This window comes from Plectropomus leopardus, chromosome 17, assembly GCF_008729295.1.
Source record: "Plectropomus leopardus isolate mb chromosome 17, YSFRI_Pleo_2.0, whole genome shotgun sequence".
In the NCBI taxonomy this organism is placed as follows: domain Eukaryota; kingdom Metazoa; phylum Chordata; class Actinopteri; order Perciformes; family Serranidae; genus Plectropomus; species Plectropomus leopardus.
The window spans coordinates 9,101,543-9,113,372 of NC_056479.1; the positions used below are offsets into that span (position 1 = coordinate 9,101,543).

An 11,830-nucleotide genomic window follows, 5' to 3' on the forward strand; every position below is an offset into this window, starting at 1 on the left:
GCGACGCTCAACCAAGAAAGCGTAGTGGAGAGCTGCCAGAAACATCCCGCCGGAGAGGATGGCTAACTGAACAAGTTATCGTAAAATATAATATTACTCCAACCAGGCATTGCTGTTCTAAAAACTACAAAGGTGAGTCACCAATACGGCAAAAATAATGCCAATTATTGCGGGAAAATAAGTCAAGGTAGCTGCTTTAGCTAACGGTAATTGCTAGCCTGCGCCCTCCATTAGCGAGCAGCTCTGCTTGTGACGTTTCTGATATAAGTTAGTGATTTTTATTGTGGGCCTGGTTTAATCAGATTACTCCGTTTGATGTCGTTTAGAGTCAGAAACCTGTTGTTTGTATTGTAACTACAATTATTAAAGCGTGAATGTTGATTGGTTTTAGGTTTTAAGTCGGCATGAACATAAAGATGCCATCACTAACTACTGAAAGATCAGTAGTTAGGTAGACTTTACTTTGTAATACAAGAATATTTAAACCACAATAAATAAAAATAAAAACACTTAACCTTAGAATAAAGCTATAGCCCCGTATAATTAAAACAATAGCAGCATGCAATGAAACATAAACAATCCGCAGCCTCTACAGTCATTTAATAATTTTACTAGTTTTATTTTATTTTTTTAAATTTTATTTCTGTAGACCAAGCATTGAATGTGAAAATGAGTGATTCAATTTGTTGACCTGCAGCTACTTATTTTCAATATGTAATGTAATATACAGTGTGTTTGTAGTTATTTTTTATTGTTTGGTTTAATGTTGTGTTTTGTTATTTACGCAAAACAATGTATGAAATTTGGTGCATATTTAAATATTCTGCTTGTAAAGTGAAATCACATCAAATAGATAATAATAATAATGATGAGTACAGACAGACCAACATTCCAGCAGGAGGAGAACAAACTGAGGAGTTTTCTTTACTTTATCTTTACAGGTATTCCCTTGGCGGGTTTTCAGCATTTCATATGTAACACACTCAAGAGGATCCATGTCTTTTCTTGTAAGTGTTTGTCAAGTCTGTTCTGTTTTAGACAAAGGTTTAAAAGCCAGTTTAAGGAATACATGTCAGCCTAGAAGCTACAGATTAATTATACATTACTTGCATGTTTATTTTTATTTGCAGAATGAATTAATATTACATACATTGAAAAGCATTGCATTTCATGTCTCCATCTGTTGGGCTGCCGTCATAAAAAGAGTAGGCATGATTTGATTTTGATTCAATTAGAGAAGAGACTTGATGATCACTAAAATATAGCAGGAGAAAAAAAGGTGGTCATATCCATTTTGGTATCGATTATCGGCCAGATGAGTTGTTTTTATATCAGTTACTGGCAGAAAATCCAATATTGTGCATCCTTACCAGAAAGTATTTTATAAAAGGCCTTCAAGCATTACTGAAAAGCACAGGGTTATATCTAGTAGCTTTTTTTCTAGTTGAAGGTTATATTAAACAATTTAACAAAATGAGTCGATCAGAAGAGTGGTGATTGCAGCGCTGTGACTCTGTACAATTACCTGTCAATGTAATATTTTCTGGTAGTTCGCCAAACTGAGCTTTCAAGAGATTGGGGTCTAAATTGGTGTTTAAAAATAAAATAAAAATAAGAAAAATATATACACTTAAAGACTTTCAGGAAGTAGTTTGTTTTTAATTGATATTTCCTTTTAAGCTTCATCACTTAATCACTAACCAGCTTTCAGTGCAAACAGTCAGACACTTTTGTTATTGTGACAAGACAGTAACATACAGTAATATTTTAAAAAGTTCTTACACAGTTTCCCTTTTCACTCAGCACTGCTTACAGACAAGAAAGGAAATTGCTTTCCTTTTCTACGATTTTTCTCTTTCACAAAAGAGACAACACTTTCACAACTGCAAATGAGGAAGTCAGCATGAAACATCTGTAGTCAACAGCTTTGAAAATGTTTCTGTGTCTGTCGAATGTCTCCTTATTCTTGCTTGCTATTTCTCTCTTCTCTCCATGTCTGTCATTAACCCTTTGTGTCTGTCAGCGTTGGGTATCTGAGAAACTGAGTGTGGAGAGCCTGCGGGATTTGGAGTTATTTGGAGGTGAGGTCCGAGATACAACTGAGATGCAACAAAATGGTTCAGCATTCTCAAACCACTGCTTACACGTTAGGCCCTTCATGAGCACAAACCGTCTCAAAAGTGTTCTGTTCTTGTCAAAGCTTTGCTCAAAGTGAGGGCTTTGCTTTGCTTCTCACGTCATCCGAAAATTACAATTCCAAAAGTTTTCCAATCAGTCATCTGTTACCAGTCTCAAGCATTACTGCCTCAGCGTTTTCTGTTTGCCACAATAATTTATAAGAGGATGGCACAAAAATAGTCAATTTTTAACCCTTTGAAACCTGGATTAGCAATACTTTCCTCCGGCTGTATTCAGATGCCTTTCACAAGTATTTAAACCATTGAACCCTGAGCATACTGGTGTGACAAAAACCCCCAAAACAAAACATGAGAAAAAGGCAATGAGCAACTATGTAAGAAATATCCTGTGAATTGCAAGAAATTAGTAGATTTAGAAAAATATTTTTCAAAAGCTTGGGGAGAATGTCCACAGAATCATATTTCTAATTATCATCATTGGATATTAATAATTATTTTACAGAATTCTTATTTTTAAGCAGTTTTTCAGGTCATTTCATTTTAAATGTATTTTTTGTTACTCTTTCTTTTTTTTTTTTTTAATTTTCAGGTAATTTTCTTGTGCTTTACTCATTTCTTGGTGTTATTTTGAGAATTTCTTATGAAGTTGCTTATTGCCTTCCTCCCATGTTTTTGAAAGAAATCAAGCCAGTTTCCCCAGGTTTAAAAGAGTTAATTGATGTCTCATGTGGGCTTGTCACATAAAACGTCTGTACCATTTGATTTAATGCTTCTTGCGAATGTGTTTATCTTGCGTGTGAAAAGGTTGTGTAATTGTTTTTGGCTTTCAATGTTTTTCTTTGCCATAGTACCTAAATTTGACTTTATCCCTTTTGTGGTTATTCATGCATTTAAACACAGTTGCTTTATTGAGCAATAAATTCTGAATTCAATCAAACTTTTTGGCACTTTAGATATAGATACAGGATAGTTTAAAGCTCAGTGTGGTGCAGAGCTTTAAACTAGCCTGTGCTAGTTTGCACTAATGCTGTAAAGAAAATATCAGAAATATGAGCTGATAATAGGGAAAACCTTAATCATCAGTGGCAAACACAAATAAGATACACATGTTTTTCATGGGCTATCTGATGTATCTCCCACATGGTATCATAATGTGCAGAATAACAGCAGTCCAAGTTGAGAAGAATCCAAATCCAACATTTACAGTCAAAAAAATATTTTCCATTTTACACTCACTAAGTATATAAAATAACACATCAGGATGAAAACAAGGACTGCCACTTAAGTCTCTTTTATTAAATCAGTTTTCCCATCATATTTTACAGTTACACTTGCCCACTCACACTGAATTCATTTACCACCTCGGCACTACTAACTCATTCACACACATCTGTATTTTTGTTACACAAGGCAATGTGAGTAATAATTGTAATGTTGACAACACTTTATAGATATGCCAGGGCTTAGTTTTGCCTTTTTATGTTTTATATTTTGTGTTCCAGGGCTCCAGACTGCTCAGTAGAAATCTATATGTATGTATCTGTATGAAACCCTCACAAAGACTCTCCTAACAAGAGAAGCTCATAGCTCTTCCTGCTGATTAATTGTCAGGCGGATCCAAAGACCACCATTTCTAGACTTATGTTCACACAGTTTTAGAAAAAACCCCACAAAAAAACAGAAAATCATCAGATATGAAACCGTATATACCATTATTAATGCATGCAGATTCAGGAGGTTAAGTGTCTTCTTCAGTCTCACAGTTTTTTAAGTAGGTTCGAGAGGTCCTTTTCACTTTTTGCCACAAAGCTTTTCCAATAGTCTGTGAATTGTATCATGAACTTTCCCACAGTAAATTTGTCATGTAGACGAGACTACTACAGGCAGGGCCGATTTGATTGATTATGTGTTTATAAAACTGCACAGAGAAAACTATGTTGCTCTTTCTCAAGACCAGGCAAATATGAGTGCATGTGAAAATATTTTTTTTTCCAGAAAAAGCTGCTCATTAAGAAAGGCGCCTTGAGGTCTTATTGGTTCAGTTCTTTTACTGTCCATGTTGGCCAGGAACATTTAAACTACTGTCTGTTGATTTCTTGTTTAAATGGCTAAATAGCCAAAAGCTACATTTATTACTGGTTGGTGGTAATTCCCCACTGTACCAGGTTGTGCACCACTTTTTTTTCTGAGATACATTAATGTAGAGTGAAAGGGTCATTTTCAGGACTGTAGTTTGTGAGTTGCAAATACAGCATGGAGCCTTTTCCAGTTGTCTTGAGCTGAAAGAAATTGTGTATGTGGCTGTGTATCGGTGCCATGTTTCTTCTCATTAATTATCACTATGATTTTTTTGGAGCTTTTATATATTATGGAACGGTTCTGTGGCGAATCATGCTTTTTTTCTTTGCAGGCTTTGCCTCATTTTCCATTTTGTTGCTGGCAGATCATTGCACAATGCTGCATGTTTGTTCAAGTGTATCATTTCTGTTTTGGCTGCGCTGTATTCCCATCTCCTTACATAAAACTGGGGAAAAACCTGCAGGGTTTAGCCGGATTTTTTTTTCTTTCATTTGCTTTGGTGAGATTTGATTAAATCTGTTATGCAGATCGAAGCACTTTACTGGGGTGACAGTCATTTTTTTTAAGTTGCAGTGCGGCTTCAGTTTACTCATTATCCCACTAATTATCATGAAAACTGTTTGTATTGATAATGATTCGTCACTTTGTGGGAGGTCACCTGAAAGACAAAGCTGCTGGTTGACGGGGGAAACCAGCGACGGATATCTATCAAATTCTGCAGCGTGTTGCAAACTCCCACTCGCAGATGCTGCAATCCCCAGTTTAAGAGCTGCTCTAAACACCGATCCTTCTCTTGTTTTGTGTTTGTACATGTCTTTATGTCATTGATGTGGTTTTTCTACCCCAGAGCAAGCTCAGGGACTCTCTCACAGGAAAGTAAGTGTGGTACTCCTGTCATCGTCATCCCCATTTGCCCTTTGTGTATGTGCGTGCATGCTTGTGTATGTGCGCACAAAAGATTTGTATGTAGAGGAATCCACAACCTCCCCGAGGCTTTGCGCATTTATGTATGCATGAGTGTCCAGTTAATGACACATGCTGTCCACGCTCGTAGAAGGACATCTCACCTCACTCACTAGTTCTTCTGTTGGGGAAGATGGGGAAACGGTAGAGCGTAGTCAAGCTTTTCTCCTCTAAACTAGAACAAATAATCCTTCACACAGCATAACGAAACAGTCCTGTCTGAGTGTCAGTGTGATGTTAAAATGCTTCATTCCAGGTAACTGCACTGTTGAGGATTTTGGTGTGACCTCACTAAAAGTCTAATTTTGTGTTGTGAGTGTTTAGACACTTTTGTTGAGTTGATGGTGAACTGATAGTGTCCCACTTTAATGTCAGCCACTGTGTGTCCCCGTGGGCTGGGGATGGAGTTCCATGTGTTCAGCTTAAGCAATGCATGGCGACCCCTTCTGAATCTGATCACGATGGCAGTTTGAATAGTGACCCATGTGATTAGATGTTAACCGATGGCTGCATGTTTGGCTTTGCCGTCATGCCAATTGTGACTTACAGTCTGTAAAGTTTATGGCAAAAGGTGTCATTTGGCCTCACACCAGAGAACTGTCCACACACATGCACCAACTCTTGGCTTTATCTGTGAGGACTGTGTCTCCGATCTTTATCTTGAGGCCACCTCCTGCCTGAAGGATACAATTGTACTCAAGGAAGTGCACTATTCTAATTTTGAATATGCGTCTTCATTGTGGTCACCATGGAAACAATCCAAATGTTCATACAGCTTGCCATCATTTGCCTCCGCAGCTTGCTACTGCAATCTGTCCATTTCCATCATTTGAATGGCAATAAATTGATGGAATTCAGGAGTCCTCACTGCAGAGAATAATGAACTTTTCTCAACACATGTTCGTAATGCACAAGTTTAAATAAACACTATCATGTTTATAATTATACTGTCATAGAAAAAGTATTTCATCTGCTATTATTGTTTCAAAAATATCTCTTAACTTTTCTGTGACTATAAAAACACCACGTACTGTTTAGTATTGAGTGGATCTATGGTATTTAAACATGTTTTGATTACTAGACCAACAGTGGATATTCAGTAATATTTTGCTGGTGATGTTTTCAGTGCCAGTATGTCTTACTAATGTCTTCCAATTCCTGTTTTTTTTTCTTTGGCTAGTGCCAGGGGTCACACTAACACACACTGTTAACACACCTCAGCCTGTCCTCTGGTGATCTGTTAACAGTTCTTACACATACACTACCGTTTAAAAATTTGGAATCACCTGCTAAATTGATGTTTTTCTTCTTTTTTTCTTAATAATGGCTATTTTAATAGAAGTAAAAATTCAGACATTAAAGGTATCATTTTTTCCCCAAATAACCTTGACTATATATAGTATATATATATTTTAGAAGAAGATTTAAATGATGAAGACTTCTAGTATTTAACCCCTTAGTGTTTCATGATGAGAGAATACTGTTAGAATCATTTTTCCCCAAATAACCTTGACTTTTCAATTCGCTTTCCAGTCCAGAAAAGTGTAAGTAACCCTCAGTCATTATTGAACCATGAAGGCACAACAGCTGCTAAATATTTTTGGAAGCAGTTTATTCTTTGGGTGCTCTGCAGTGCACTCAGTGGTTAGATTGATTTGGTTTATGCTGTAATTTGTCAGCTTAAATTCTGTGAGCCACTCCTGATTGGAGTTGTTGTAAACCTGACACTAAAACAAAAGCCTCTTCCTCCATTTTCACACATATTGATGCAAAGCTTCCAGTTTCTTTTACAAATAACTGGTGATTTCCACTATTTTTATTGTTCTTGAACCATTGCTCAGAAGGATCTTTGTCTCTTTCGGCCCTTTTAGGGGTCAATCTGGTGAATCATCATACAGAGTTTTGCTCTCCGTGTATTAGACAAAACCTTCAAACAAAATGGCATGCATTTGTGAAGAGGATTTTCTACAACTTAGAAGCATCAAGGAGCATAAAAAAATATAGAGTAGTCCGCTCAGACGTCTGACTGTACCTCGTTAAGCTTTTGCGGCAGGAATATTCAAACTTTTGAACTGCAGTGTATGAAACACCCTCTGGTAATCACTCACAAGATCCTTAACGGAGTCCTGCACTGTAGCAAGTAAAGCCAAGTGTCAGAGTCCCATCTTGATTCACTCTGTTTTCTCCCCTTTTCCTCCAGGCCCATGAGGACAGCCAGGAGAGTGTGACCTCCTTCCCACATCGGGACACCATGGGCAGCTTCCTCCCTGACAGCAGCTCCTACGAGCTCCTCACTGTTATAGGTATGTAAAGGCAAAGACACGTCTGGATTTGGCTGATTGCACTAAACTGTTAGAGGCTGTATTGTTTCTCCATTTGGGACCCGGTATTGACATAAGTAGGTGAACTTACAGCTCTGCCCGGATACTGCCCAGCAGTATGATATCTGTACATGCAAACCACAGTTTGTCGTCTAACCAATGTATTTAATTATTTATTTGCTTTCTCATCTTAATGTTTGTATTTATGTAGTAGTTTAACAATACTATTGCTAAGGGGTGCATTTGTTTGTTTTTTGTTTTTTTTACAACATAAATACTCAAAAAAATACAAGGCTTGGAAGATACTTGACATGAATCAGTTTGTGTCTGTGTTTTAGGCCGGGGCTTAGACGACTTGATGACAGTGAACCTGGCTCGATATAGGCCCACCGGCGAGCACGTAGCCATCCGACGGATTGACTTGGAGTCATGCACTAATGACATGGTCACCTACTTGCAGGTCTGCATAAGCACTCGACCCCATCACTCCATCATGACTCAGCTCCCCATTAGTCTTTGCCTCTTTCCTGTTTAAAATAAAATTCCCCTTCTTTCATCTCACTCCTGCTTTGGGAACACTTATGTAACTCTTGTGTCTGTGTTCTGATTAAGTGTCCTGTCTTTACTGCTCACCCTCTGATGCCTAATTGGATTCAGAATCATCTTTTCTTCTCTGCCTGTCGTCTTGATATAATAAGATGTAATTTCCTTCTCTCTCTACACACAGGGCGAACTACACGTGTCAAAGCTGTTTCACCATTCCAGTATTCTGCCCTACAGGAGTGTCTTTATAGCTGAGAATGAGCTGTGGGTCATCACCCCTTTCATGGCTTATGGTAAGAAATACATCTCAACTTTTACTGTATTATATTGAATGTAATAAACAATATTTCAAAGTAGCCCGTAGAAACAGAGGACTGCTTTCTCATACTGGTTATCTGTGTTTATGGTGTTTCAGGGTCAGCCAGAGATCTGATCTGCACACATTTTGCTGATGGCATGGCTGAGCTGACCATCGCATACATTTTGCTGGGAATGCTCAAAGCTCTTGAATACATCCACCACATGGGATATGTGCACCGGTAAGATACGTTTGTACAATGTGAGGTTTTATCTCTTTTTGTATCACATAACTCACACAAAAAACACTTTATTGAGTTTAATCAAGAAACAGCACAACACATATAACAGTGCACATTAACCCCCAACTCAAGACAGCTATACAACACATCCTACAAACACACAGAGAACACATGAATAAGATTAAGATTGGATAATGATCTTTTTGTAAGCCAAAAATAGACATCATCATTTATTTTTTGTGCTTTGTTAGGGTACTAAACTTGCAAGGGGTTTTAATACGTAAACAAAATTGATAAACCAACATGCCAGTGTACGTGTTAATACAGGTCAGTGTGACATTCAGTGTCTTAACTGTCTTTGTTTATGTGTAGGAGTGTGAAGGCCAGCCATGTGTTGATCTCAGCTGACGGTCAGGTCTGCATGTCAGGTCTACGGAGCATCTTCAGTCTGATCCGTCATGGCCAGAGGGCCAAAGTTGTCCACGACTTCCCCCAGTACAGTGTCAAGGTGCTGCCGTGGCTCAGCCCTGAGGTGCTGCAGCAGGTACCGTACACAATCGAGCATTATATCACACTGTGATGATACAGTCTTCAGGCCAATTATAATATTTGACCACTAGATGGTAGTGTAGGTCCTATAGTCTATGACGTCGCATCAGATGTTAGACAGGCATTTTAAAGTCATGGTGGAGGGGAAAAATCACAATGGAGCTTAAGTGCAGGCACATATGGTTCTTACCATAATTACAGCAAAGCAAAAAGACAACAAAGGTAAATCGGATCACTTCAAATTCACATCACATCACAAAGTAATCAACTTTTCATCATTTTGCAGAAAACACTCAAAGATACTTCATTATTTGGACATTCTCTCATTTCCTGACACGCTTAAAGAACATCTTTGCACCTGCAAGTGACTTAATGAATTCTTTGAATCTGATTGACAGTCACAACATAGCATTTGGCCGTATGCCAAAAGAGTTCATTTTGCACCCTGATGGTTTTTGTTCTTGGTCCACAAGTTTCGGAAAAGCTGAAAATACAAGAGTAACAATTCCTCATGCTGTATTAACAGCAAAATCAAAATGAATTCAAAGTGAAATAGTGCAGTAAATTTCATGAGAATGTTTCCTGACAGAACCTGCAGGGCTACGACTCGCGGTCAGACATCTACAGCCTCGGCATCACAGCCTGTGAACTGGCCAATGGACATGTGCCCTTCAAAGACATGCCAGCAACACAGGTGAGAAGACACAGAGTAACTCCCTACCTTTTCCTCTGCTTCACATTATCTGTTTGTAGCCAGTAATTTATTGACATTAAGACAAACTGTGGTAAAATGCAGCTTGCTTGGTTTTTAAAGCTATATTAATGCAAGGGCCATATCTTGTAAATTTAAAGGTAAAAGATTGTAAATTGTTTTCCTGGAATTAAAGGGCATGTAAACTAACACTCTCCATATTCACTTGAATTCCACAGATGCTGTTGGAGAAGCTAAATGGGACGGTGCCATGTCTGTTGGACACCACTACGATCCCACCAGAGGAGCTGTCAATGAAACCGTCTCGCTCTGGGGCTGACTCGGGGATCTGCGAGGGTCCAGGAGCTGGAAACGTCCGCCACTCAAATGGAGAGCCCTCCTCCTCGTCGGGAGGACACCCCTACAATCGGACATTCTCTCCGCACTTCCACGCCTTTGTTGAGCTGTGTTTACAGCGAGACCCGGAAAAGAGGTTGGCCTTTCTCCTCCTACATGCTTAAATATTGCAGAGGACATATTGTGGAATATTAAAGGTTCAAGACACTAATTGGGTTTTTTTTTGTTTTCCCTTTCAGACCATCTGCCACCACTCTCATAAGTCATCCCTTCTTCAAACAGGTGTGGAAGATCACGCTAATCCTGACATTATCACTAATAAAAACTGAATATTTCCTACCTTTTTTGTTATGTGTTTCTGTGGCAAGTTTTACCTTTAGTACAATAAACTATCTTCTTAGCACAGTAGCTAAAAATAGATACAATTTTCTTGTAATATTCCTGCAACTTGCTTTACTTCTGGTTAAAACGAGACTTTGTGGTGTTACAGAAATGCATTTTTTTTTTTTCAAAGTTATAAAACGCATGTAAACTTACCGTATGGTGACACTGATGAAGACAAGTAAACTTTAAAGGTTGTCCTCAAAACTTTATTTTTATCCTCTCTCAGATCAAACGGCGGCCCTCAGAAGCACTGCCTGAGCTGCTGCGGCCCGTGTCGCCAATCACCAGCTTCGAGAGCTCCCAGCCGCAGGACTCTCCCTCCGGTCTGGCCAGTCTGGAGTCGGGTCTCAGCCACCTGGAGGTGGATGACTGGGACTTCTGACAGTGGAGGACTGGGTGGGGAGACACTTGTGGGATTCTGTTGGAAAACTCTCAGCGTAAACAGGACGAGATTTGTTTTTGTAACGGTCCCCTTGTAAATAATTTAAATCTCAAACTAAAAGGAGTTGCTGTTCTCAGACAGAGGTTAAAAGCCAGCAGCCATCTTGCCTCTTTTTGATGTCTCTCACATGCTTCTGTTCTCTAGATATGCACAGACTCTTGCACTGCACTGATGGACTCTCTCTCTCTTTCACACACACACATGCCTGTTTACAGATTGTACTCACACAACACAACAGGATTCCTCTACTCCTAATGCTGAGGTCTCAGAGGATCTATGGATGTAGATGTAGCCGAGACCTTCAGATTCTCAAGTGGATCAGTGGGAAGCTGCTACTAAATATTCAGAGGGGACACTCTACCTCTTGTTTGAACACGGCCGCTTGATGTGGTCCATCTGCTCAGTGAGACCACCATAAGGGAGCACACCGGTTCTCGCTCAGCCCCTCTGTGCACCAGATGGAGGGTTTCGTCTTTGTCCCAAGGGTCAGCTTATTGAACAGCATGTATAAGCACTTCTTAACTCTCTGCCTGTGTTACAGTGTAAACTACATCTCATGCTTCACACGTCACTTTTGTCACACAGAGGTTAAACATAACATCTGTTTAGTTTAACCCTCACAGCATAGAAGTATGTATTTTCTTGAACTTACTCTGGGTGTGATGTTACTTTTGTCGGAAGTGAACGTTACATTGGTGCTTGTTTTGTCTGCATGTACGTTTGAAAGTGAGGGCAAAGCAAAGTGTTGCAAATGTTAAACTTGACTTTTAACAATAAACGTTGTTCACTTTGATGTTTTAACTTGATGGTACCACACAGTGAGA

General features: G+C 39.0%; 1 protein-coding gene across 3 annotated transcripts; it reads left to right on the top strand.

Annotated features, from left to right (window-relative positions):
• Window positions 1-10: 10 nt before the first annotated feature.
• Window positions 11-11,799, top strand: strada (STE20 related adaptor alpha). 3 transcript variants are annotated; one of them, XM_042504741.1, is made up of 13 exons: window positions 11-132; window positions 942-1,007; window positions 2,024-2,081; window positions 5,065-5,093; window positions 7,381-7,483; window positions 7,840-7,961; window positions 8,229-8,337; window positions 8,460-8,583; window positions 8,956-9,127; window positions 9,722-9,826; window positions 10,063-10,316; window positions 10,420-10,462; window positions 10,791-11,799. In XM_042504741.1, exons 2-13 carry the CDS (start codon window positions 996-998, stop codon window positions 10,944-10,946), a joined length of 1,287 nt encoding a protein of 428 aa, XP_042360675.1. In that variant the 5' UTR covers window positions 11-132; window positions 942-995; the 3' UTR covers window positions 10,947-11,799. The 3 variants fall into 3 exon arrangements, with proteins under 3 accessions (XP_042360675.1, XP_042360674.1, XP_042360673.1); XM_042504740.1 differs by lacking the exon at window positions 5,065-5,093; XM_042504739.1 differs by lacking the exons at window positions 2,024-2,081; window positions 5,065-5,093.
• Window positions 11,800-11,830: the final 31 nt, after the last annotated feature.

Bases quoted from the DNA above. Each gene is read 5' to 3' on its own strand.
- strada (XM_042504741.1), top strand. The intron at 2,082-5,064 runs GTGAGGTCCGAG...TTTCTACCCCAG, and splicing joins GGATTTGGAGTTATTTGGAG to AGCAAGCTCAGGGACTCTCT. The intron at 10,463-10,790 runs GTGTGGAAGATC...ATCCTCTCTCAG, and splicing joins GTCATCCCTTCTTCAAACAG to ATCAAACGGCGGCCCTCAGA.